At 44.0% G+C, this 27,979-nt stretch overlaps 2 protein-coding genes across 6 annotated transcripts in view; one reads left to right on the plus strand and one right to left on the minus strand.

The window, feature by feature from the left end:
• The first annotated feature begins 701 nt into the window (after positions 1 to 701).
• On the plus strand, positions 702 to 6,814 carry gosr2 (golgi SNAP receptor complex member 2). The gene is made up of 6 exons (XM_084071352.1): positions 702 to 834; positions 1,227 to 1,291; positions 3,417 to 3,525; positions 4,481 to 4,613; positions 5,197 to 5,337; positions 5,862 to 6,814. The coding sequence occupies exons 1-6, from the start codon at positions 806 to 808 to the stop codon at positions 6,021 to 6,023; spliced, it is 639 nt and encodes a 212-aa protein (XP_083927478.1). The 5' UTR covers positions 702 to 805; the 3' UTR covers positions 6,024 to 6,814.
• A 432-nt stretch (positions 6,815 to 7,246) lies between these two features.
• The window catches only part of gpatch8 (G patch domain containing 8), a 30,977-nt gene continuing 10,244 nt past the window's right edge, over positions 7,247 to 27,979 (minus strand). The window contains exons 1-8 of one of the 5 annotated variants that reach the window (XM_084072537.1): positions 24,672 to 27,970; positions 24,366 to 24,438; positions 18,418 to 18,459; positions 15,765 to 15,832; positions 15,171 to 15,257; positions 13,805 to 13,948; positions 13,450 to 13,580; positions 7,247 to 12,457 (exon numbers count right to left, since the gene is read on the minus strand). In XM_084072537.1, coding sequence (XP_083928663.1) covers positions 8,560 to 12,457; positions 13,450 to 13,580; positions 13,805 to 13,948; positions 15,171 to 15,257; positions 15,765 to 15,791 — 4,287 coding nt within the window. In that variant the 5' untranslated portion in view covers positions 15,792 to 15,832; positions 18,418 to 18,459; positions 24,366 to 24,438; positions 24,672 to 27,970 and the 3' untranslated portion in view covers positions 7,247 to 8,559. Of the gene's footprint in view, positions 12,458 to 13,449; positions 13,581 to 13,804; positions 13,949 to 15,170; positions 15,258 to 15,764; positions 15,833 to 18,417; positions 18,460 to 24,365; positions 27,971 to 27,979 lie in introns of those variants that run through there. The other 4 variants (XM_084072534.1, XM_084072535.1, XM_084072536.1 and 1 more) reach the window with 4 other exon arrangements.

Raw genomic sequence — 27,979 nt, forward strand, 5'->3', positions numbered from 1 at the left:
AGGAATGTGTATTTTCAATGAGTCTAACATGATTAATGTGGAGTTTGAAATTGAATGGGTTTATAGGAGGGGAGCGGGTCTGATCAAATAAATATAATATAGGCCTATCTAAACATTGAATGAAGAAACTTAACTGTCTGTGGTGCACACTGCACTAAAGTTCCAAGTAGACGTGAAAATCCCCCAGAAGTGTATTAAAGTGAAATAGCCTAAATGCTAAATCTCAACATAAGGACATTTTAAGAACACAGGCAGGCAGGCAGGCAGGCAGGCAGGCAGACAGACAGACAGACAGACAGACAGACAGACAGACAGGCAGACAGGCAGACAGACAGGCAGGCAGGCAGGCAGGCAGGCAGGCAGGCAGGCAGGCAGGCAGACAGACAGACAGACAGACAGACAGACAGACAGACACAGAGATATTGCAGTGCCTGTTGAAAGCTGCTCAGTGCTCTGATCCGGTCTAGAGCCCGTGCACACACTGTTTCCGTATCCGCCCTAGATCGACACCGGATCAGCATCAGCAACCTGCAAAAAGAATAGATCCCAGTCTTAAAGGGCCCATTGCACTGTGATTGGCTCATTTGTTGTCAGGCAGCCGCTGACGGATGAAGATGTAGCCATTCACAACACTATCACCCCTCCAGACAATGGGATGTAGTCCCTTCAATTTCCGTATACAAACCTTTTTCAGATGATGACGTGTACACTCCCCTGCCAGGTCAGCTAACTAGCTACTAGCTAGCAGTAAGGCTTATTATTTCATAGTAAAGGACTACGGGAAAGTCTGAACCAAAACGCTGAAATGGAGACACTTTACCACCAGACAAACAAGTGAGTGTGCCTGTCTTGGGTTCAAACCTTATATATTACATTAACTGGCTATCGTTAATGGCATAAGGAGCTATAGCTCACTTGTAGTCACACTTTAACAATGCCTATCAAGTAGTAATATTAACGTTACATTGCTTAAAATAACCCCTTTCTGCAAATACATGTTCAATCAACATTTCCCAAAATGAATGTACTGTTTAACTTGACAAACTGGCGTATGCATTCTCTAGTATCCAGCTGTCAAGATAAATAACGGTTATGGGTTTTGGGGTGATATTTCTGACAAATAAAATGTAAATAGTGTTTGGAAACACGTGTGAAATTGAATGAACGTTTCAGTAGATACAATGCATCACATACACATTCACTGACTGTCCACTGTGTTCTATTAGGCAGATCCAGGAGGTTCAGTCTCACATGGGGAGTCTGGAGGCAACGGACCGTGAGTCTGTTCACTGTGAGTAACAACAACCCGTTCACACACCTGTTGTACAGTATTTATTCACTCTCGAGGTGGTCTCAAGATGTTGCTCGCCGAAAATAACTGATTTCAAGCATGAGACACAGGCTTGATATAGCTGCATATAAATATATCACCCATTCTTGAGAATTGGGACAAATCATGTCCTACCAAAACATTTTAAATTATTATTTATTAACACACTAATTGAAAAAAAAGTTTGGTGAAAATATATTCTTAAAGGATTTATGAATTAGATTTATACAATGTTTTGGTCTGGTTTCCATCTAAACTTGCACTCTGTCAGAAACACCCTTGTCTAAGACAAGGATTCACAACTTCAAAATGTTTTTTTGTTAAAAGCATTAATAACAACCTAATAATAACCTATGTATTGATAACAGGTGTAAGAATGTACTATTAATATATCAACTTTTTTTAAGTGTGTTTTTGTAAACGTTTTTGCCCTTTAAAGTTGTGAACGTCAGATTTCTACAAAAACATAATTTAATCAGGCATAAACAGGTTTTAGCTATATCTAAGGTCCCCTGTCTCACTTCCTGGTTTAAAGAAAGGCGGGAAAGCTGCAAAAGCTCTGGTAAGCTTTCTTTTTTTTTGATAAATGCACTAAATAATATTACTACCATAACATGTCAACTCCGTCAGTCCTTCTAAATCCAAACAAAAAAATAAAAATAATAATAACATAACATTTTGTCAACTCCGTCAGATATGCCATCTTTTGGAGTTGACATCTAAAAAAACAAACTGTGGGAGGTTGGCCCATTACATGGGTTCATAGTCAACACTTTGATCTTTTAAAATATTTTTTCCCAGCATAATTGTATAATAATAAAAGAATAATAAAAGGTAGGTTATTGTGAGCCAGCAATGTTCGGAATTTGCCAATCAAGGAAATCGGACAGATCTGTCTTGATCACATGACCATAGAGATAATGTGTACCGATTTGCGTGATGTTTGGACAAAATCTGTAGGAGCAATATAAAAAAGTGTTTTTCACATTGCCCTATTATAAGGCCACCAGGAGGCCGGGCAAATGTTTTTCCTTGGCCTAGACTGTGTGCATACAAAGTTTTACGCAGATCGGTGCAGTTATAGGCGAAAACGCGAATCGGCCTGTTATAATCTGTTTGGTTTAATGACAATAGAGATACTGTGTACTGACTTGCGTAAAGTTTGGACAAAATCTGTAGGAGTAATATTAAAAAGATAATTTTGCAAAAATCGGCCTCCTGGTGGCGCTATAACAGGCCCATGTGAAACATTTGGGGCAGAGGTTCTGCTCTGGCATCCAGTTAGTGTGTGTGCACAGTTTCACATTGATCGGGCCAGCGGTGCCGGAGATTAGCTACTCGCAGACGGACGGACGGACAGGGTGCAAAACATAGTCTCGCCCACCCCTTAGGCGTGGCGGAGACAAAAAGAGAAAAAAGGGAACAATATATTTTCCTTTTTACAGCATGTGTAGAGCCTGAAAAATGGGTGTGTCACCCTGTGAGCCAGTGTGTGGTTGGTTGATTGTTTCGCATGGTGGGTGCCTGAAGGATCTGTTCTGAGCCAGGCTGGTGCCAGGACAGGAAGCAGTGGGGTGGGGAAGCTGGGACGGCTTCTTCCAGATAATGGTGGGAGCCACGCTGCTGCCCCCCGACAATGACTTCAGCTTGCATGTTAACAGGTCGGAAGGATGTAGCATAGACCCAAAAAACTGGCTGATGGGAAAGGGGCGTGGGGACAAAATTGTACACTTCAATCCGGAGCTTTAAAATCGTTAGATAAAGGTTTTCCATAAGCCTTGTTCTCCCACCTTTTTTGAATAAACTATTATCAGGGATCTCAAAAGGCTGAACATTTAATGAGGGGTGTAAGTGCAAATGATGGATATGATTTGCCTTTTTATTTTGGGATTACATGTATTTGCATTGTCATTTTGTTCAGGATCCAGATTTAGTTATGAGGAAAGTATAACTCATGTACTTTATTCCCTGATAATCCAACTTAATGTGTGGGCTAGAGAAAATACAGCTCTCACAGGCCACACTGATATGATATCAGTATGTTTTTTGTATTCACTTCTGGGATTTTGTCTCCTCTTCATTAAAGTGCTGGAGAATGACCTGCAAGCAAGGATCGACCAAATCTTCAATCAACTAGAACGTCTTGAGATGCTGGCGAGTAAAGAACCACCAAACCGTCGGCAGAACGCAAAATTGTGAGTACGGACATAGTCCTAGAGCTGGTGGGGTGATTAATCTTACATCAAAATTGGCTTAAGGGAGGACTGGCCGGCGGACCATCATGTCACTATGACTCAGCCATAACCATTATGTTCCCAATGCAGCTATGCCCAAATATGGAGTGTGTTGTCTAACTTTGATGTGTCGTCATGGCATCAGGTGCCAACAAATCAGTCAGTTCCATATATGGACACACAAGGGGGCATACCCATATATGATCATATACTGATGACATCACCTCTCTCCCATTGATCTCCATCAATGGGAATAAAAGGGACAAAGACTGACTGATACAGAGATCTCCATATAGGGCATATTGGTCGGATTGACGGTGCGACGTAGGTGTAGGGCCGCGTAGGGCCGCGTAGGGCCGAACCTCTAGTATCTTATAAAGGCAATGGAAAGGTGTAGGAGATGAGACAGACAGCCGTCTATTGCCCTGTGGCGACATGGCTCTATGAAAACATTTCCCCTGGATGCCCCGTCATCACCAGCATTCTTGCTGCATTGGACAAAGCGTCATTTCTGATCTGGATAAACAGGCCCCAGGGGACACGGAACAACCCATCTCAACAGCGCTCCTGTGATCTCAGGACGGCTCTTTGTTGGGCCGCAGGGGAGAACCAAGCAGAAATGACGCAAAGGACAGGGTGGAGCAGGTGGATGGCGATGTAGGTCTTCAGGTGTTCCTGGTTAATTCCAGCCAGGGCAGATGATGCACTTTTTGGATTAAGCAAAACATTTCAAATACTTTCAGTGAATACAGCAAAGACATAATTGACATTGTAAAAGGTGTCCTAACTAAGGCAAATGAGTATTCTAAAACCAAAGACAGAATTGAAAGTATTTGTAACATTACAACAGTCCTTTTCTATTTTGTGACATATCAAAGGTGAGTGAGTGAGTAGTGGTATATTTTGCACATTTCAGGCGCGTAGACCAGCTCAAGTACGATGTTCAGCACCTCCACACAGCCCTACGAAACTTCCAGCACCGACGCTACAACAAGGAGGCCCAGGAGAGGGAGAGGGAGGAGCTCATGAACCGAACCTTCACTACCAATGTAAGTGTGATGTCCTTTCCAGCCACCATTGATTTGCTATGATGAAAATGATCAATTGTGGGCGATCCAGCCGTGGTTGGTAGGTTTGTCTGCTCTACAAGCCAGTAGAGCCTGTAAACATGACATCACATCAATGTCCTATTGCCTTCTGAAAATCGAATTGGCTGGTAAAACAAGTGACTGGTGGATATGAATGCAGTTTTCCGACTCAGTTATCCAACTTATGGCATTATAGGAAATAAATTGCTTAACATAATTGACAGTGTATCTGGGTGGGGTAGAGGTGCCTCTGGCTTGGCCGGGCAGTTTAACAAACACAATTGTCAGTGTGTTTGCGGGTGGGAAGTGTCCTTATGACTGCAATAGCAACTCCTACTGGTTGGTTGGGGTGCCTGTTCAGCAGAGTGTGGATCTACAGTATATCCTTCCCAGGACAACAGTGGGGGTTGGGCAGCAACAGGGTACACCGCAGTACACATGATATTTGGCAATGTCTAATTTGGGAGAAAGGGGGGGGGGGGGTTCTAATTTAGTTGTCTCAAATATGTGACTGTTACACCATTTTTGTTTTTTGTCCAAGTAGGATGCAGAAACCTCCATCCCCATAGATGAGACCTTACAGTTTAACAGCAACTTGCACAACGCACACAGAGGCATGGATGACCTTCTCGGCAGTGGCAGTGGGATCCTCAATGGCCTCAGAGATCAGAGAGGGACACTAAAGGTGTGTGCATTTGTCTCCATACAGAACAGGAAAATCACTATGGGGCAGGAGTGATGAGTTGTCAGACAATCAAATATAGCAGAGCAGTATTCTGAAAAAAACGCAAGACCTTTCCCTGAATAAACACATTTTAAAAGAATACTTAGATAAACCCCAACCCGGTTTCTACTTAAAGCACCATGGTGTGTTTGTCAGTGATGTGCACTCTTATAGAAAATTAGTACATGTTTCCAGGGAGGAGAAGTACAGCCTTCCTGGTTTTGCTTCAGGTCTCCTCTTATCAGGGTGTGTCTGGTGATCAGCACAGAGGGCCTGGTTGGGTCTAGGATCATATGCCCTGGCCATGAGAATCTTCTGAGAGATGGGGGTTGACATGGCAGGGGAGACAGGGTGTTGTCACTCAAACTGCGTTTCCCAAGTACTATACATCTATTTTCTAAAAATATTTTGTGAAGTTAAAGCTTTTTGAGTTTTTGATGATTGAATGTATTCAATGAAAATAATTGTATGTTGCCTTTACACAGGGGACCCACAAGAAGATGCTGGACGTGGCCAACATGTTGGGGTTGTCTAATACAGTCATGAGGCTGATAGAGAGGCGGGCCACCCAGGATAAGTTAATTATGATTGGAGGCATGTTGCTGACATGTGTGTTCATGTTCCTAGTTATCAGGTACCTGGGCTGACCACCATTCTTTTACAGCAGCACTTTTCAATCAGTCTGGGACTTTTACATACCAGTCTCTATGACTTGTGAACAGTGACAGAATCAGTGACTTTTTTAAGGAAGTGTGCTGGATTCAGACATTTCATGACAATTGTAAAAGTCCTGATTTTTTTTTAATAAACTGCCATCTGATGTGTCAACCCTTTGACACCTGCAAAACTATAAGGTTGAAGATGCACAGTAATTCATTCCGCTCCTAACTCATCAACTATCTGCAAATTGTTGCCACCATTGCATACCACTGCCTCACATCAATAACCAAGTCCTTCATTAAAACCAAGCTGTGAAACTGTGAAAGCATTGGGCCTCTCTGCTATATAGTGTCTTGAGATAATGGAAATTGTATTGTAAATTGGTGACATGAGAAAGGCAATATTTGAGATGGCTTGCTGCTTATTCTGTTTAAACTAATCCTCAACTTGCATCACTCCTCAATAGATGTTTAACCTTGACAGAAATGTTATTTAATGACTTAATATTCTGCAGCATTAAGCATGGTTACTAGAAATCTTAAGGCTCTGTGGGAATTCATTTATTGACTTGTCATAATACTCCTTAAATGTTATTACATACTGTATGACATATGCCAGAGATGAAGTGAGCAACAAGGAAAAAGTATTTGGTAATTGTTTTCCATACGGTTTGATCAAATTAAATGTTATACTGTTGTAAGATTCTCTGGGATTTATACTAAGTCTAGTCTCACTATGTGAGCGTTTTAATTAATAGAATAAAATAAAAAGCAATGTGTTTTGTGTATGGTTGTTATAATTGAGGAAAGGCTTTCACTTCCATAAATCTATAGATTTCATATACATCAGTCCATCGACAGCGTGAAGTTAAGATTTACAGCAGCTCTGGCAAGGGCTTTCCCTTCCATTGTTCACAGAATTACTGGAGACTTAGTACTTGAGGGACTCTAGCCCAAATCTGCCCAACTCCTGTGGCGTTCCTGAGTTTGTATGGAAATAAGAGGGAAGCATCAGATTTACAGCCACTGTTCCACCCCATTCCCTAAATGTTAACATGCACTTCCAGATTTATGGCTTCAAGAAGTACATTTAAGGCACCTCTGGCACCATCTAGTGTCTTCAACTAGGTCACTGTTGAGGGAGTACTTTGTCTCTCTCACAAATCGTGTAAGTTTGTGTTGTTAATTATAATCACTTTATGAAAAACAGACATTTTGGACAAGTTTATTTATTGAAGCATAGTAAGTTTTAAGCAAAAATGTTGACAGTAGCTGCTTTTTAAAAAAAAAAGTTGACAGTTGCTACTGTTTTACAGACCAAAATCCCTTGCCATCACAGGCTTTTGTAGTCAGGATAATGTAGGAGTAACCTTAGAAGTAACCTTGATGAATTACACATGCATTTGTTAAATTCTCTTCCAGGTTATCATTATTCCTCATTTCTACTTTTAAAACAGTAGCTTCAACCGCTAGAATGTTATTGGGTTTAACTACAGCAATTTTATTTACAAAATTACACAAAAAGAAAACTCTTCTTTTGAAGAACATTTTGGGAAAATAATTTAAAAACAAAAATACAATTATTGCAGTATACTACAATCATATTGTTACACGATGCAAAAGCAGCATCTTGATGTACAGATTTCAGTGCAACTTATTCACCACTTGGAACATGACCTTTGCTTCCAAGCAACTCCCATATGGGTTTTTTTATGTGACTCTTTCAAAAACTTATATGGGGACCTTTTCATAAACTTTATATGGGTGTCATATTCATGGGACTCTTCACATTACACACTGATATATGTACAATTTACTGCATCACAAATTGATTATTGAGACCAACGATCCAATAGAGAGCAAGTAGTCATGAGAACGTAACAAATTCATAAGTACAAAATAAGTCAGGCTCTCTAAAGCAACCAGGTTACATTACAGAGTCAAAGCAGTTTCTTCTTTCAAGATTATGACCCCACTACCACCCCTATCTCAACCTTCCCACATGATTCTGCTTTATGGCTTCAGCCATTGTCTCTTTGGCTGTAAGAAACAAGTAAGAACATTGAAAACAACAATCATATTCAACTGTGGAAAAGAAAATACTCCAGTGGTTTGTTTAACTGGCTTCCCATTCCCATGGGTGTCCTACAGTCTGTTAATATATGCAAAAGTTCATGAGGTCTCTTTTGATCCTCACCCTGTGTAAAAACTTAAGGGCAAAGCATTTCCATTATGAGGGGTCAGTGAAAAAATGTCAGCCAGAATAAAATATTAGTTTAAGTACTGACCTCTGTAGAGGCAGCACCACTGGGTGGCTATGTCTTGCTGTATTGTATAAGCCCAGTGCCCAGTCCATGGGTGGTTTGGTGGCAAGCGTCGTGCTCCCTACTAGCCACTGCCTGCACACTTCTGTGACTAGGCCTCCTTTAAAACCTGCACTACAGACGTCCCAACCAAACCTGTTAGGCTAAGCAACCCATCTGGCTGGCTGCTGTGGATGCGCTCGTTTCACTGCAACCACTCCTCAGGAACCATGGTTAGGAGGATGTTGGAGGTCCTGCCCTGAGAAGATGGGGTGTAGGAGTGGGTGGAGCTGGAGGGCTGCCGCTGCAGCAGCTTGCGAATGCGATGGCCGGGGCGCGAAGAGTGTTGGGTATTGCATGAGGGCTGCATGTGGGACATGGTGGAGAGCAAAGGAGGTGTTATGAAGTGCTGAGGCTGGGATAATGTGTATGGGCTGGCCAGAGAGGAAGGCTGTATGGTGGGCCGGGATCAACCCTGCATGACCCAGTTGGTGTTGCAGTTGGTGACCAAAAGAGTGGCCCAGCTGAGACAGAGAGATGGGGGTAAGGTGGTGCTGGGGAATGTGGTGTACCTGGGCTAGCTGCGCATGGGCAGGGTGGGGGTGGTGGGCATGTGCCGGGTGAATGCCCATGGCTGCAGCAGTGGCTGCGTGGTGCTGCATGATGGCGTGCTGTACTGTGGTGATGGAGGTGGCTGATGCCATAGACACCTGCGGCTGCTGGATGTGGATCTGCTGCATGGTGGGGGGAGGGGGAGCAGGGGCGAGGTGGTTGGCTTGGGCAGCGGCGGCTGCTGCTGCCGCTGCAGAGGGAAAGGTCTTCACCTGCTTGGCGAGCAGCTGCTGCTGTATGTGCTGCTGGGCTGCCTGCTGAAGCTTACCGTACTTCTCCATCTCTTCTGGAGTGAAGGTGATAGGTTGACTCTCCAGAGGAGCCAGGCCGTCCTCCTCAGCCTCCATGCACTCTTCCTCCAAGCTGGGTGGTGGGTAAGCAGGGTAGGCATGCATGGGAGGCTGCTGCTGCATGTTGGGCATGAGTGACTCTATTATGGGGTTCTGGGTGGGGTCCTGTCCAGCCTCTGTTTGGTACTGGGGCATCAGCATGGCTGGCTCTTGCTCAAACAATGGTCGAGGTTCATGATGTACCTGGATTTCAGAGCTGGGGTGATGTGCCTCTTCTTGCACCACTGGGTTTTGAGGGGCCTCCTCAACCTTCTGTTGGACTGGTGGGGCAGGGGGTGGTGGTGGCGGGGGAAACTCTCTAATTGGCTCTACAAGGATAATTTCTCTTTCAGCCTCAGTGCCTTTCCCTGCTCCTGACTTCTCACCCTCATCAGGTCTTGTCAAGGGAATTATGGGAGGTTTCTTACCCGCTTGTAGTTTACCAAAAAGTGGCAGCATGGCTTTGTTTCCCAGAAGAGGGGGTAGTTTGGGACCAAAGTACCCCTGTGGTGGGTCTTTAATCTTGTTGCCCATCTTGGTCACAGAGGAAGGGTCATCAGAGCCTTTCTTAGACTGGACCTTCTCCAGCAGCTGTCGAGCAGTCAGGGAGTTTCTTTGTTCTCCTGCATCTCGAGAACCAGCCACCCGCAGGCCCTGCAAAATGGATGAGTGGCTGTTTCGACTGGTGAGCCGTGATGAAGCCGAACGGGGAGACTGAGAGCGATAAATGCGTGACCGGTTGAAGTCTCTGTGTCGTGTGTCGCTGTCTCCGCGGCTCCTTGTGCCATGGCGGTGCGGCGAGCCCTTGGTGGAACTGGAGGAGCGGCTGGCGGAGCTGTGGCTCCGGCTGTAGCTGCGTCTCCAAGATCTGCCGCTACTACTGCGGCTTCTGCTGCTGGAACTCCTAGAACTGCTCCGGCGATGCCGTCGATGCCGCTTTCTGCGACTGTGGCTGCGTGAACGCGAGCGAGAGTCATCCGAGGAAGAGGAGGAGTACTCCCGTCTCCGTGATCGCCGCCGCCGTCCCCGGCTGCCCCTGCGCTCGTACTCGGAATCTGATGAGCGTTTGGAGTGCCTTCGCCGGCGGCCCTCGTTGCTGTAGTCACTGTAGCTGTCAGAGTAGCTGCGGCTACGGTGGCTATAGGCACTGCTGCCCCCTGAGGAGCGCTCAGAGCTGCTGGAGTATGAGCGGCTACGGGACGTTTGGCCACGGTGGTGGTGGCGGCGCCGGCTGCTGCCCCGTCTTTCCCCGTGCCTTGATGAACGGCTGCAGGAGCGGCCTGAGTCCTCGCTGTGGTGGCGCCGCTGCTCCCGGGGACTGGACCTGCGGTTGCGGGAGCGTTTGGCAGTAGAACCGCCTTCTTCTTCACTCTCACTGCTGGGGGGTCTGCCTGGACCAGGACTTTTCTGGGCTGAGCTGGAGCAGGAGGCACTGGGAGGTGCACTGGGCTCAGTCTTCTGTTTCTTGGTGCCATTGTGCTCCTCTGCAGCATCGGACTTGCTGTCAGAACCTTTTCCATCTCTCCCCCCCTCTGTCCCAGACTTGGAAGGCACTTCCTTGGCAGGACGTTTCCTCTTCCCAGGTTCTACTGCTGTACTTCCTGTAGCTCCAGTTGTCTGAACAGAGGAGGCCACGGCTTTATCTTCCACCTTTGGTTGTTTTGCTTTCTCCTTCTCATTACTTGCCGCTTCTTCATCCTGATCCGGCACCTTGTTTTTAGTCTTCTTTCGTTTGTGTTTTTTCTTCTTCTTGGGCTTTTCTCCAGCAACCTCAGCTTCCGTCTGCCCATCCTCCACCGTTCCCTTGTCTTTTCCTTTGCGTTTAGAGTGCTTTGAGGACTTCTTGTGCTTCTTTTTCTTCTTCTTTTTCTTGCTGGTGCTGCCACTGGTTGCTTGCTTTTGCTCATCACCGCCCGTTGGGTCAGGCTCTCTCTTCAAGCTAGGTTGATCTTTTTCGGTACTGGGCCCTGGGTTGGTGGCTGTGTCCATCTCAGATGATGAGACAGCCATCTCTGCTTCCTTCTCTGTGCCTTCTTCACAGGATTTGGAGGACTTTGATGACTTCCCGCCACGGGCTCCTTTGTTGCGGGATAACTTGAAGTCAAAGTAGAGGGGATTGCAGCTGTAAGAGAGGGAGGGCTGAGCCTTTGTAAACTCCAGCAACTCACTGGGCCACTGCAGGGTGGTGGTCTCATCTTTGCTCAGCACAGGGAAGAAGGGACCTGTGGGTACTTTAGGGCCCAGGTTGGTATCCGTTACGTCTTGCTTGCTCTCTACCTCTGCTATGGGAGCGGGAGCAGGAGCAGGGGGTTCTGAGGAGGTGCTCTCCACTGCACAGGGAGAAGCCTCCTCTGCCTTCACTTTAGACGACGGCGGTGCTGGCTCCGGGACATGTGTGGAAGTGACCTTGTCCACCTCCTTCTCAGTCTTACACTCAGTAACTTTGGAATCTGCCAGTTCAGAATCATCCTCACACTTTTTTTCATCCTGCCCTTCCTCCATGTCCTCTTCGTCCTCTTTAGCTAACTCACACTGGTCGGTGGCCTTCATGAACAGCAGAAATTGGAAGTGGGGCTTTACGCGACAGTGAGCAGGAGGAATGTAGTGGTAGTACTCGGGCTCCTGTCCAGCATAACCCTCCTCTTTCTTCATCATCATCTTCAGTTTGTTGAGCGTGGAGGCTAGAGAGGCACCATCATCTTGCTGCAGCTGCACCTCTTCGGTTCCTGTCACACTCCCACCTTCACCTTCACTTGCTACCGTTTCTTCCTTGGGGCTGTCTATTGTGTTGGAACCTGGCGCCTCCTCTGCCTTCTCCTTCACTCCTTCACCCTCCTGTCCCTCCTCCTCCTCTGTGGCCTCCTCCCCGAGGTCTGCAAACACAGCGGCCGCAGTCTCCAACTTCACTGGGGCTTTCTTGGCAAAGGAGAAGGACACGCTGACTTTGGATGCCCCAGGCGGTGTTGGGGAGGAGGTGTTTCTCTTCCCCAGGGAGAAACTGATGGTGGGGCCTGGCCTAGGGGAGGCCTGGCCACTTTTATCTCCAGAGGAGCCATCCATGGGACTGTCTGTCAGAGGCTGAGCAGCACTCTCCAACACTGTGCTGTCGCCCTCTTCGGACTTCTCTCCATCCACAGCGACAGTGGTCGTTTTGAACATGGGACCACTTCCTGGAGTACTGTAACAAAAAAGGAATGACAATGAGATGATATGAATATTTCCACTTGTAAAGATTATAAAGTAAAACGGGGGTCTTCAACGTTTTCAGGCTAAGGACCCCCTAGCTGAGAGAGAGATGAAGCAGGGACCCCCTCTATATTCTATAAAATTGTGTTTCAGATTCAACTTTTTTTTGTTTACTTGGTCTGCTCTTTTTTCCCTCTACGCCAAACACCTCTTTGCCAAAAATAGCCGATCTACAAGCTCACACCGCCTCGCAGCGCGACTCAGAAAAGGGAGTTATGGTAAAAAAAAAAATCATATCACACAAAGATATGATTATTAGGCCTAGGGGTCCCGGACCCCCTCTTGAAGACCCCTGAAGTAAAACATAGCCTTGGAGCATTGAAGTTTCAAAACATGTCCACTTTCCACATGTGACCGAAGAAGATCCTGACATTTATAACTGACGTCTTAAGTACAGCATATTGAACAACCAATTTTCTTTAATGGCAAGGACGAAATTCCAACCGTAGTGACAGCAAAACATGTTAAACTTGTGAAGTAACATGTAAGGTTGCGGAATGACATACAACTTAATTCTGAAATGTGAAAGTCACAAAACATGAGGACATACTGCTTATATTTGAACTTTAACAAGTGTGTGCAGGCTAATAGGTCAGACACTTTTAACTGATTCTCCCTATTTGCTTCATGTTTGGTTGTTGGGTCTGGTAGATCTGTTTGCTTGTTAGCCACTGTGCTGACATTCCATACCGTTTGTTATCTTACTAAAGTTCAGCAGAGCAATATCTGTCAGCTAGTTCTGGGAAGAACAGTGGGAAATTAATTGGCCATCATCATGTTTGTTGTTTATTCTGCTGCCACTGGAGGCATTTTAAAAGCACACTGCAGAGAGCTGTCAGCAGTACTATCACTTCTACTCTAACATCCTACCAGCAGAGGGCACTGGAAGCTTATATAAAATGGAATGAAATGAAATATTATTACCAGTCCTGCTGTTTCCTCTGCTCAGCCAACTCATGCAAGCGACGCAGCATCTTCTCTTGCTTCTTGCCACCTTTCCGGGAACGGGAAGACACATTCCTTGCATACTCCCTCTGCTTCAGCTCTTTAAGCCTCTGCAGCACAGAAAGAGAATAGAAACAAAAGAAAGAGAGATGGAACATGAAAGAGTGCACAAATTAGAGAAATAGAAAGAAGAAAAATGCCACTATCTCTGCCTCCAGAGCAAAATCCCAGACAAATATTTTGTCACTCTCATCCTTATCTTTATGAAACTAATGTACACCTGCATGTGTGGGCAGACTATTCAAGGATTGGACAAGGGATGCGTCATCCTCACCTGCTTGTGAGCATGGTCGTAGGAGTTGATGTGGTTGTCAAACTCCTGGTGTTTGGTGTACTGTTTGTCACACAGCTCACAGTAGAAATTGGCTCTCAGGTCCTCCAGAGCCTTGGCAATGGCTTTTTCCTTTTCCACCTGGTCCTGTTACAGAGTAAGAGAAGCAACAATCGGTGACCTTGGCACTATTTTTATTATAATTATAAGCCGTCCTTGCAATGCCATTTTCGTTGCGCCTGTGGAAACATGCATGGGCAGAAACGAATTATTTCCATAATGTTAATTGTCTAGCACTACTCCTAGTCTTTATACATCACAAAACCAATTATTCGATTACTAAAATCAATTTATCAGTTATTTGATTGTTTCACCGCTACTGCATGCATTAGATATATTAGGAGTATTCAGTTGAATAATCCTCCTCTGCAAGCCGTGACATAGCAAATAACCTTTTCCTTTTCAAATAACCTTTCTGCCTGAAAGGTATGTAAATGATCTGTAATGTACTGTACTGAGCACAGGCCTGATACAATCCCACCTTCATTGAATTCCTTAAGGGTCAGTGTGCCTCCATCGACTGAATATGTGTCATTGCTTGTGCTTGACTAATCAACTGTGAATACACTGCAGTCATTTGCCAGCTGTCTCTATACAAATCATTACAATTACAGATGGAGGTTGTGACACTATCTTTATAGTCTATATTATAATATCATTGCTGTTGGGAGGAAACCTTGTATGTCCAAGCTTGTATGTCCAAAACATTTCCGGAAATTGAAAAAAGAACCTGCGTTCCAATTGATCCAATATTATTAAGTCGTAAGCTCTTGTTAATACTTTCCATGGGTTAAATCTTACAATAATTGTGCAAAATCTGTCCATGTGTTCATCCGTCTGTCATTTATATATAAACACTGAACAATAAAACCAAAGCAACTTCGTCTTCATTCATATCCTAAATACTCAAAATCTCACATACAAATGATAAAATAAAATGCAAAAACATCAAAAGATGACACGTTTCTCCCTGAAAGCGACAATATGCGACTTATTTGCAACAGAAAGGGGCAAGATGACCTCTGCTCCCAAGAGGAAGTGATCAAATATTGTGAATCTGCATCCTCTCCAAGGATCATTATACTGCAATGAGTGACTGACAGCAGAATCTAAACAACACTGGACTATGAGTCATAAGCAGAATCTAAACAACACTGGCCTATGAGTCATAAGCACAGGAAGAAAGTTAAGAAATGACTGGACAGAAGAAGAGTGGGTTGGAAGAAAAATAAAAGATCTGTCAGCTCAACGAGCATTGGAAGCATAGTCTTCACGTTGACATTCCTGAGTCACAGCAGAGGAGGCTCACCTTGTATTTCTGACGTAGCTCTTCTGTATCCTCCTTCTCCACCTCGAGGACCCTTCTCTTTTCTGTGGCGTCCTCTGCGTAGTCCAGCTATACAAGAAACATTGTGAATGGCATCAGTATCTTCAGTGTGTATAACATAACTAGAGCCCAAGTTTCTATTTAAGAACTTATAAGAATTGAACTTATAAGCAAACACATAACTAGAAATAAACACAAATAACTTTAATTAAGTATATACATACAATAAACTTAAGTATATGAACACAATTAGCTTTAATTATACAATTAACAAGCAAACAAGTTCAATATATAATATACACCAACTTTTCTTTTCTTTAACCACTGTTAAAGTCCTGTTCAAACATGGTGCATTGCGATGCGTTGTGAGCTTGTATATTGGCGGCTATTTTTTAAATGTTTTAAAAGGTTAAAAATCAGGATACATCATCTGCATAATTGCAGATGCCGTCAAACAACTTGACTGATAAATCATCCAAACCAATATACAGTATAGGTCAGGCTCTAAACATAACACAGCACATACAGTATAACACATAACACCACAAAATAACATGAACATGCAAAGTTCGTCACCTCCATCTCCATTCGTCCCATCCCCATGACATCATATTTGAGGATGATAGGCACTGGGTCGGTGCGTCCTAGAGGGGAGGAGACAGAGAGATGGCGAGGTGAGCTTTTGACAGTGGGGAGTTGGTTCGGGGACAGCCTGCTTTTAGAGCATAGGGTGCTGGGGTTAGAGAATTTTGCCTTGAAGTGCAAAGAGACCAGAAAGCTACAGTGAACCAAACACCAGCCATTCTCACAGCTTACTCCAGCCACCAGGTAGCACAACTAATCTGGCCTCCCTGTCCTATAGAATCTGTCTGGATAATTTTCTCATTCTTTAAATGGTCAAAACGGGCTGTGTAGCTATTTTATTCCTGGTGAAATAAAGTCAAGCGCAGACCATCAGGGTCATTCAGAGATGTGCTTTGCCGTCAGGAGGGAGAGAGAAGTGAGGAGCCACAGAGGGACAGGAGGGGATGAGACAGGGATCAAGTTTATTAAGTCAGCCCGTCACTGTATGTAAAGCCCTTTTCAATCTGGCTTTGTTGAACATCAGTCTTGTCTCTTCCCCGCCCCCCCCCTTTTCATTGCTGCAGTCCTGTTAAACCAGAATGCCAAGTTTATCAAGGACGCTACAGCCTAAGGGACTGCGGGGGGCTGACACAGCTGCTGCTGCAGCACCGTACCGAGAGGCACTGCGACAGCAGCCATGACGACAGTCTGACGCATCGCCTCTCTCTGAAGCGCCCCATGGCTGCCTGACCCACACAGGCCCCTTTCACTGCCCCACACGGGGCCAGGCCGGGCTTGTGCCCCTCCACCCCCGTACACACAGAGGGTCCCCCTATCCTCATCACAGCCGGGTGCTGAAAGGCTGTCTTCTCTCCCCCTTGTCTGCTTATGCTATGTTACGTAAGCTGTGAAAAGAGCTATACGAGAAAGGAAATTAACTTTAGAAAAAACAAACAAAACAAAAACAGAATGAAACGGAAAAGATTAAATAAAATTTTTAAAGTAAAAATCAAAAACTACTTTGGAGATTGACACAGAATTGCTTAATCCACTCATAATCAGCCAAACGAAGCAGAAAGAGAGTAAAAAAGGACACAAGCACTGTACTACAGCAGAGTGACGTCACAGGCCAGAAATCGCCATGGTGACAGTGCAAGGGATGGGGATACTTACCTGTTACACGAGGGGTGGGGTGGGGGTGGGGGTGGACAGAGACAGACGGACGGACAGACAAGGGATCTCAAAATAAAAAGGCACAAAACAGAATTTGAACTAGTCTGCTGCAGCTGTTGCCAGCCAGATACGCTGTTTAATCTTATTGATACCAATTTGGTTTGGTTTCAGTTTTTTTTTTTTTACTCATGCTAAAGTTTCTTTGGTATTTTCCATAAATCAGTTTTTACAGGCAGTTTATACCATTGGGCATATGGAATATATCTAGAGCAAGCTAATTCTACAGTAGTTAAGGCACTGGGCTTGGAACTAATTGATCCCACAATGTGAAACTTGACATACAGTTAATGTAACTGTAGAGCTGTCCACTTCATAGACTCTTCCAATGTTGCCCTAAATAAATTAGGCTTTTTTTACTGAGCAAAAGGTTAAATGAATCAGGACTCTAATGCCATACATTAGCCAAGAACAGGCTTACTTAACATTCTTTACAATTTATTTCAAAATTATACTCAGCACCAATAAGAAGGCGACATGTGACAACATGCAATGGATTTAGGCGCGAAAAGGGAACAGTGACTATATTTAGGCCTAATTACAACAAATATGTGCGTCCAATTAATTCCTAGCCCATGGCAGGAAAATCAAATTTTGTGTTAAAAACTGCCGGCTTCCCCGTGCTGTTCTGGTGCAATTTTGCATTCACAGCCCAATGGCATAATGGTGACTGGTAAGTTATAGCTGCATGGGGTATCATATCATCTATTGGCCTGCCTGGACTCACATTCCCACTGCAGTGTCTGTCCGCTGGATAGCTTTTTTTTACCTGAAAGCTAAGACTAAAATCTGATGACGTGTGATTACTGAGAAGCCTTGTCTGACTGAAGAGAAGATGGTTATGTGTGATACTGCTGTCTACTGACTATCTACTGGTAGACATGTCTTTCTGCTATTTCCCTAGCAACTGTAGGGGAGCACCAACAATAAAGAGGATGGACTATTTGGCCAGCCCACGGACAGAACACTGCATGTTCACAAGTGGACATTTTTTCACCGTGAACCACAGGGATGAGTCACAGGACGGGCCTGGAATTAAATAATCAATAAACAATTACAGTCATCCCAAACTATCACCATCTTTAAACACAGTGACAATACTTTCAGCATTACCCATTCCAGTGGAAAAGAAAGGGACTGGACAAAAACAAGTGCATCTAAATCACAGGGTGTGAATCACAAGGTATAAGAAAAAAAATAAAAAACTGAAAACAAACAAAATGGCAATGTTCTAAGAGTAATGTATATGTATGATAATATACAAGCAGCAGAATGAGGACTAATACAGAGAGAGGAAGCCTATGTAGCATTGGTGCTCTGATGACGGGAGAACAACAAATGAAATAAAAAAATAAGAAAATGGGAGAAACTAAAACAGATATAAATCATAATAAATAAAATAAAAATTCAATTGGGGGGAAAAAATAACATTTACCACTAAGTTTACCATCAGCACAACATGGGCAGGATCAAATCACTGTAAAAAAGAAACACCAATTGGTTAAGCAGGAAGATTGAGGCACATAGAGAAGGTAGGGTGGGGTTTGGAGTGGGAGTAGGTAGGATGGGGGGGTGGGGGGCTTGGGTGTAGAGGATTCATTAGAAGGGGCCATCAGAGGCCCCCCACCCCCCTCCCTCTCCTATTATTCACTCTGGCCTAGACTCTTACAGGGATTCCCTCTCACCACTTCACCCACCCGTCTATCTGTCTGTTCCCCGTCCCCAGGCGTCTAGCCTACCTTTATCTGCCTCTTGCTTCCAGAGGCAGGACTGTGCAGAGTCACAGAGTAAACCCAAGTCACCTTTTCAAAAAGGTTCAACTTAGTGATGGCCATGTTCAATTCAAAAACAAAACTCAGTTGAGTGTTCTTGGAGTATATTGTTTTGGGTGAGGGTTTGACTATAAATCACATTTCCGAAAGAAAAACATGGCAAATGCACTGTTAAATAACTTTAATGTTAAGTCAATACCATATCTATACTAGTATATAGGAGCATCTGGTACAGATAATTGATCATGCTTTAGTTTTGAACATGCAAATCAATCATCTGGACCCTGCCGACGGATGCCACTGGACACAACAACCATTCTCCCCCTACAAGCCTTTTTTGCCTCACAGACGCTTGTCAGACTGGTTAGCAGATCTCCCAAGATCCATTTCATTTCCTCACTAGCCCACAGCCAGCAAGCTCATTTTGTCAGGATATGCTTACCCCTGGGGTAGTGAACACATACATAAAGGTACCTGAGGAAAGGGCCGGTCAGGCTTTGAGCAGTGCTTAGAGAGTTGGTTATACATCGCTGTTAATTACTGCATAAATGTGAACTGTGTGTTTATTTGGAGTGTTGCTTGTCAATGTGGTGTCAATGAATTCCCCTAAGCGTATGGGCCTCCAACACTGCTTAAAGCCCAAGATGAGTATGACACAGTTGAGGCAGGCAGGAGTGCACCTCTGGGACAAGCATGCTGTGCACGAGGATCAAAGGAACAGGGGAGGATGGGAGTGTGTAACCATGGGGACAGAGATGTTTTGGGTACGGAGGGGTGGCGTGAGGTTTTCCCTGTAAGTTGACTTTTACGGCCCCGTCAGTGACAAACACACACACATACACACATATACACATACATTTCAGTCCCACATTACAACCACACACATACACACAAGTTTCACAGGTTTGGAGGTAGATACAGGCAAACAGGCAGAAGGTGGGGGAAACTTGTCTACTCTGCAAGCCATTCAAAGTCTGAGCCGTGGTTACAGCCAATCAGAAACCCCGATAGCAGCCACGGACACTCACAGAGAAAAAAAACAAAAATCTAAAAAGACGTGGAGCTGATGATTCTAATGGGATGTGATGGAATCATGGCTTTACTAAATCTACCTTGATTTCAAATGGATTTTTGTTCTTTGTTCAAATCGAAGCACTTTGCACTTGAGCGCATTGAAATAAGGGTTTAGTGATTTATGAAGCGAAAAGGAAGAAGCTGAGAGGCCATTAGCCTACAGTACACTGTAAAAGGGAGGGGATGTTACATTGAGGTCAATCGCAGAGTGGGAGAAAGAAACACACCCACACACAAACACACACGCGCGCGCACATACTGACATACAGAGGGAATCCAACAAACCTTACCTATAAAAGGGGCAAAAGAACAAAAAGAAGAATAAGAACAAAGTCAATACAGTGAAAACTTAAATAGGGGACAACATTGCTATGAATTCAAAATTCAAATAAACCTTCTCTGCCGACAGGAAGGAGAGAAAGCAAAGGAAGATTATTATAATAATGTCCTGGATGATTATCCCACACACTGTGACGTAATGGCGTGATTGTGCTTTGGGTCTGCTCCTGACTAAGTAGATTACCAAAAATTGAGCACACTTGCTGGTTTGAAACACTGGACCATTAATTCCCTACACAACTGGACATGCACCACCACTCCATCTAAGCACAGAGCAGTACACTTACATAAACCACACACCTGTGATGCCAGCGGCAAAAAACAACAAAACCCACACACCTGTGATGCCAGCGGCAAAAAGCCACAAAAACACAAACAAACAAAAAAGTGGTGCGGCTCCATCGAAAACAAAAGGCCTACTGTAGTTAGTCCCAGCTTGCTCTCCCTCTCTCCCACACAAAATCACAAATCAGAGCGGTCTTTGAGACGTTTCAGAGGATTAACGACCACAGACATTATAAAGGCTCACAGAGTTACAGTTGTATACCTGATTTCCTTTACAAACACAACTTGTTACACTGCCCAAAAAGAAGCAGCATCCTGACTCCTCTGATCATTTCCCGAGACATGGGGGAATTAATGCCATATACAGTATGTCCACAAACAGAGGCCAGGGCAATCGCACCGAAGAACAAAAGACAGTGCTCTCACAAAATGTCCCTTCCAAAACAGGCCTGACATTCTGCAGGCCTGTGAATCTCACCAGTACACAGCACGGTTCATATTTCAATGCTCCATTCATCACTGTGTAGGACCCTTGTATACAACCGACATAGGGTGGTATTGTAGACCAGGGGAAAGGAAACTGAACAGTGTTCAAAATCTACACTAGCATTTACATGAACTTCCGCACAGTGTCCAAGGATTTACAATTTGTGTCAGAGGTGAGCGGAATTCCCGAGTGGCAGGTTTCCCTTAACTGACTCCCAACTGGTAAGGTGAGATATTCAAGTCTAGATTGCCTACACTTACCAACAGTGGTAAGACAAAGCTACAGTTAAGTGTTGTCTTTCCCCATTTGTCTTGTTTTGTCTTTCCCTTTAGTATAGGGAGACCCTCTACAGCGGTGAGAACGAAATGAAAATTCTATGTGTGTTACACATGTCAGTGAGCAGACACTACCCAAGCGTTCACAAACAGTTAGACGGCTTCAACGCCTTCCTTGAGTCACAGAGTCACTGTAGTGGTGTTTGGATAACAAACAGATTGTCTAGCGACTGTGCGTCTGTGAGAGTGTGTGTGTGTGTGTGTGTGTATGTGTGCGTGTATGGGCGTGTTAGCAATTGTAGACTTCATCATCCCTTAAATTGAGAACAGATGTTATTGCTGGTTGAATAAGTGTGTGTGTGTGTGTGTGTGTGTGTGTGTGTGTGTGTGTGTGTGTGTGTGTGTGTGTGTGTGTGTGTGTGTGTGTGTGTGTGTGTGTGTGTGTGTGTGTGTGTGTGTGTGTGTGTGTGTGTGTGTGTGTGTGGGGGGGGGTCCAGCAACTGGGATGATACACGGCTGTACGAACTGATTAAATGTAGTGTCTGGAGGTTTGAGGGTATGGATAGAATCCCACACGATAAAAAAGGGGGGGGTAGACTAGACTAAATACTGTAAATTCCATGAAAACTTAACCAATTCTTAACAGACTACATGACCTCTGCAGGCTGCCAATGTTGACATCATTCAGAGGTGACAGTGCAGGGGAGAGCTAAACTAAGAACTGAGCACCAGAGAGCAGGAAATAGACAGAGGAGAGGAGGAATGGAGGGAGCGGGGTTGAAGAGGACAGGAAATAAAATGGGAGGGTGGAGAAGGAAGAGGAGTGGAAGAATGTAACAGGCAGGAGTTCCATGGAGAAGTGCCAGGGTTCTGCACCACCGCCACTGAGCCAATGAGCCTGAGAGCCAAATGGGGCGGTGCTAATGAAATGATGTGAGTTAAGACCCGCCCAAACAAATGCAGTTCTGTTCTGTACCACTCAATGCTAAACCACAAGAGCCAGCCAATCACAGCAGTCTCCAGCAAATCCGGTCTTAACGCATTCAAACAAGGAACGTGTCATTTTAAAATGTCTTTGGCTATTCAAAAATAGCAGACATACTCAGCACTCTGTGCTGCGCTATGAGCTTGTATATCTGCTATTTTTTAATAGCCCAAAGTATAAAATAATGGTTAAAGTGTTACACAGATGCGTTCCCAGTCTTAATGGGTTAAAGCCCAGTCCAGACCAATGATTCTCCATGCGACGAAACCGTTGCAGCAGTCTGAATTACCCCGTTGCCGGTCGGCACATGCTGTCTCATTGCGTCGCAACTTTGCAAGTGATTCTACTTGTTCAATCGGAAGCAAAACATTTCAGAATCTATCAAACATTTATCCATTCCGAGCGTATGCAGCTGTCTCTGGGAACACCTACGCACACAGATGTAAACAACCAAACAATGGCCAGTTTTGGACGGAAGCGAAAGATGACCTGCAAATCAACCTCTTGGAATAATTACCATGTTTATATAACACTAGTTTAAGGAGTTACTCCAACAAAGTCACCAAAAAGAATGACACATTGTATCGCAGAGAAACTAGGCTGTGGTCTTGCTCTCCCTCTCTGGCACTGCGTGCGTTTGTGACACACACAAACGCATACACAGCGTATGAGGGGGAGAAAATTAGAGCCAGCGAATGGGAGAAACGAAAGAAGAGCTATTTTATACAAAGTGAGTGAGTATGTGTATGTATGTATGTGTATATATATATAAATATATACACATATATATATATGTGTATAAATGTTTTTATATATATATATATATATATATATACATATATATATATATATATATATATATATATATATATATATATATATATATATATATATATATATATATATATATAAAAACAGGTTGCCCCTCGTGTCTGACACTGTCCAGTTTAGGGACGGCCCCGTCTGTTGTTTTTCACGGGCTGATTATTGCTGTATCAACGGCAATCTGGGTGTGGACTGTCAAATTGCAAACCACAGTTTTAGGATTCTGCTGCAAGTGGTTGCAAGTCTTTGCATTGCAAATCTTTGGTCTGGACTGGGCTTAAGAGCTCTGTTCCATGTAGACTGCTGAATATGTGCTGAGCTGATATTGTATGGAACGGAACTAGCTTGTAATATCAAGACGCAGATGGTCGGCTAAGATGCAAAAATCCATCATCACCTTCTGGTTAGCCAAATGCCTGGGGGAAAGACTGTGCTGTTGTGGTGTAAATATTCTGTTGCCGTTATCCCCTTCCAGTCATCAGTAGCAGCTGTAGACTGTAGTCTTGAAATTAATACACATGTGTATTTAATTATGTACGATTCATCGTATACAGAATCAATGTCTACAGGAAATCAAGAGAAAATGGGGCTGATTTTGCCATGTAGTGTACTGTAGACCTCATTGCTGTTAAAAGAGGCCACGTCTATTTTTAGCCACTTCCAAAGCATTAGATGTTGGGAGGACTGGAGGCCTGTTTATTTTGTGTCTGTATCACAGGGCCTTCTTTACCATGGTGTGAAGTTATGTGATTCAGTAGTAGGGCAAGTGTTTGTCCTTTTAAAGACTAGTATCACTATGTATGGTCTCTCCAACCATAACACACACACACACACACACACACACACACACACACACACACACACACACAATTATATAAAAAAATCAAGTCTGACCCAGTTGAACCAGGCATTCTACGGGCTAAATGCTTCGCAGGAAAGGAATAGCAATGACGCAGTTAATAATAAAACACTATTCACCTCAATATCCAAAAATAACCTAAGAACATTTTTCTTGCCCGACAAGTTCCAGGGAAAAGCAGCACAAGAGCAACAGGAACAGCTATGATGCTTTCTCTTTTAGAAAGAAAAAAAAGAAAGAAAAATATATTTTTTTCCCAGTGACAGACACAAAAAGAATAGGTTAGAAAAAAGGACATGGGAGATACAGAATAAAATTAAAAATATATATAACAAAAAAGGAAGTTTGTTGAAAAAATATGAGTAGAAAAAGAGAAACATAACAGTGTGAAGGGGAGTGACAGAAAGTAGAGACCTAGTAACAGCAGTACATAAGAGTACATTGTGTATTGTGCGTGTGGCTGTGGAGGGTGAATTCCTTACCCTGCATGGTTTTGCCCAGGCCTTGCCCCAACTTCCAGCCATGTTTCTGAAGCAGCCGGTGCCCGATGTTATCCTAGCAGACAGAACAGAGGAGAGAAAGACCAAAAATATTCCAATAATAAGAGGAGCTTTTCCCGCAGACACGGGTCCAAAAAACACAAACAGAAAAGCAAAAAAAAAAGGAGAAAAGATAACACAAATAAATTAATAAACAAAAAACAAAACACACATACCACATTATCATCATCCGTACACCCACCACCACCACCGTCACCATCAGTATCATTTGTCATCCATAATAATCACCTACAGCATTGTGTAACATCAGTGTCTTCCAGCACAAAAAGGTGGTGAGGAGGAGGAGATGAGGGGAGTGGAGGGTGGGAGGCTGAGAGGAGGGATGTGTTCTCTCTCTGCTAGTGTGAATGAATACATGAGGCTGTGTGTAGCCTGTAAACTAGCGACCGTGTGTTGGCAGGGATGGAAGAGCGGCATACCTTACCACAGTAAGGAGTAGAGCTAAATACCTGTTTGGGACATGTGCATTTTCTACTCCCTGTTGGCTAACAAAATGTACACAAGTCACAGACTGAGCAGTAAGAGGAGAAAAGAGAGGGCGATATAAATAAATAAAATATATATAATATATATATATGTATCACACGCATACATATATGAAAACACTACAGAGCCAGATCTTGGTACACACAAATAAAATGACACAGAACGGGTATGGAAATCTTGCAGAAAACAGAACTGAGGACCAGAAAACTCCAAGCTTGCCGTGATTCCATAACCATGACATAGGGGAGCACCATGACATGTATGCAGCCGTCACAAAAAACAGAAGAAACAAAAACAGCGAGGAACGGAGAGAAAGACGTAAAAAGAGGAGGGCCTTGGATTACCATTACAAGGCCTGGGATTGAGAAAATGTTCACGTTTGAGGGGATGCAAGTGTGTGCATGTAGACAAGAGAGGGAGACTGTGTTCATGTAGCCCCTTAAATACACTAGTTTCCCATTGTGAATGCTCTTGGACACCCGTAGCATCTCTGGTCTTCTATCGATGGTCTGGTCTCAACGACATGGCGGTTTCTGTTTGGAAACCATTAGTGGCCACCACTTGATCTGCAATATGTTGCTCACTTTAGACTTATCGTGTTCTTATACAGAGTATAGTGCACCTTGTATGAAGTTAGAGGGGCCGCTTAGCAGCATGGTAGTGTTTGGATACCCAAAACGTGCTTACTGTTGCTACACAACCATTTTTGGAGGCATATTTGCGAAGTTCAGTGAGACCAGTGAGAGCTTTGATTGTGAAGTGTGCTGTGAAAAAGGGCCTATCCACTTACAAAGTGCGTTTTCCGGCTTTTGCATTGGTTAATTGTCTGAATGGATATACAGTTTGAATGGAGCATCTACGATGTACATTAAGAAACACGATTAAGTTGGGTGAAAAAGGTAATGGATAATGCTTAATTTATACCCTAAAATAGCAGATCTAAAAGCTCAAAGCTTGTACATCGCCCGTTTTCAGCGAGCAACGCCATCATACGACAAAGTATAAATCAGGCCTAATGGACCAGAGTTGCTAGAAAGGTGCTTAAGAACATACACAATAGCAATACCTAGCACATTGCAGGGGGCTAATGTGTATGACTGAAACTGTTATAGCACTCGTATGGGTCAGAATAATAAAACAAAATAAAACATTAAGTGAAATGCAAGACCGTCCCACCACTACACACACTACATCTTCAAGCACAAATTAACAATGAGGCTTCTTAATAAGCAGTGTTTTTCTGTTGTGATTATAACTATTCCAGGCGTGTCTAACATTCACCAGAGTGTTGCAATCTACCAAAAATAAAAAATAAAAACCATACAAACCAGAACAGAAAGGATATTTATAATCACAAAGAGAGAGTGGACATAGAGGTTCACAAACAAAAAAAGGTGGTGGAGGGGTTCAAAAAAACAAAATTATCAAACAGAAAAACAGCATGCAGCTTTTTGTTAAAGAGTTTTAACAAAAAGGAGACGTCGGTGTTAGTAGTGCACTTGTTGAATGGTGGGTACACATACAGGGAGAGGTGGGCGGGGTTGTGGGAGACAAGAGAACTCCAACTGTTAGTCTGAGGTGGGCTCAAGCACAGAGTGGTGATGGTTTAACAGGGTTCAAGAGGTGTGTGTTGACAGAGAGGGCAAGGAAACAGGGTAGGATAGAGCAGGCTGAGCAATGGATTGTAGATAGATGGTGTTCTATGGCCGTGGAAGTGAGGTGGGCCATTATGGGTTAGTGCACGTGAAGGGGATGGTGGTCATACACACAGCACATGCTGCATCTCCGCCCATATAGACCTTAATTGGGGTACAAATTGGATCCAACCCCTCCTGCCCTAGCCCAAACCCTCTAAGGGATTTGTAACCAAATAGTTTTTCCCTCCCTGCCCAAAACCTATTTGGTGTTTCAGCGTTAAATACAACAAAGCAGATCAAGCGAATGTGCTGATAACAGCCCATAATGTTTGTCTAATCGTGCCGCTGGGACAGACTGAACTGCACCACTTCCTGTTTGATGGCGTGTAGGTTTTTTCCTTCAAAATGTCATAAGCAAACACAGCCAAGCATGGGAATGGATATTACAAGCTGGAGCTGCCCTGTGTGGCTGGCTGTCAGATCCCTTCCGCTCTGGGATGAGATAAGAGAGGAATCTCGGCTGGGCCTCATTGTGGAGAAAACAAGTCTGGAGAAAGCCAGCTTGTGTAGACACATAACCAGGGCAATGCAGTGTAGTGTATAGCACTGAATGTTACCTCTGTGTTTTTGCCTGGTAGCTGCTGGACATTATGAAGGTAAAGGTTACCTGTAAAGCCTGAATTAGATTAGTTGTCAGTGGGTGTCGCTAACCGAAAATGGCTGATCTACAAGCTCACAAAGCGTTGCAGCGTGAATGTTGAGAGCTTGCGTATCTACTATTTTTGGTGGACGACACCCGTGTGTAACATAGTATATAATCAGGTTTTCGTCTATATGGACTATTAAGTCTATAGCTGCTAAGCTCTTACAGTGCATTTACTTCAGACTACAGGACTACATGACCCATGATTCTGTTCTGCCAAGCTACACAGATTTTGCTGCAGTGAGCTCCACCCTCCTCTGACGGTGGGCATGCTTCTGTGCTTTACTGCAGCACTGGTGCAACAGCAGCCTACACACACACAGACATTTTTATTGGTCTGGACGGCAAGCTGATATGTGGGGTTTGGCAGACAGGAGGAAAATCAATACGTGCCCTAAACCAGCAGCATTAAATAAAAGCCATACAGCTCTTTCTATGACCCACAGCAATCCTACACCCACTGTGACAGCAGATTCAACATTGTTGTGCAATGTCTCAGTCAGAATCATGTGGCCAAAGAATAACCCAATAACATGTTCTATTTGGCAAGCTCAGACAGATAATATCCTACCAGGAATTAAGGGTGGTACTTGCAACACAACTATAGGTATTTTTCCCCCTCAGGGTTTAAATCACTTGTGTGTATATATACAGAAATTAATAAACAGGTGGGCAGGTTGGATGACGCACAGTGGCAACTGCTGACATAG

This window comes from Gymnoscopelus microlampas (assembly GCF_963454915.1).
Source record: "Gymnoscopelus microlampas genome assembly, chromosome: 11".
In the NCBI taxonomy this organism is placed as follows: domain Eukaryota; kingdom Metazoa; phylum Chordata; class Actinopteri; order Myctophiformes; family Myctophidae; genus Gymnoscopelus; species Gymnoscopelus microlampas.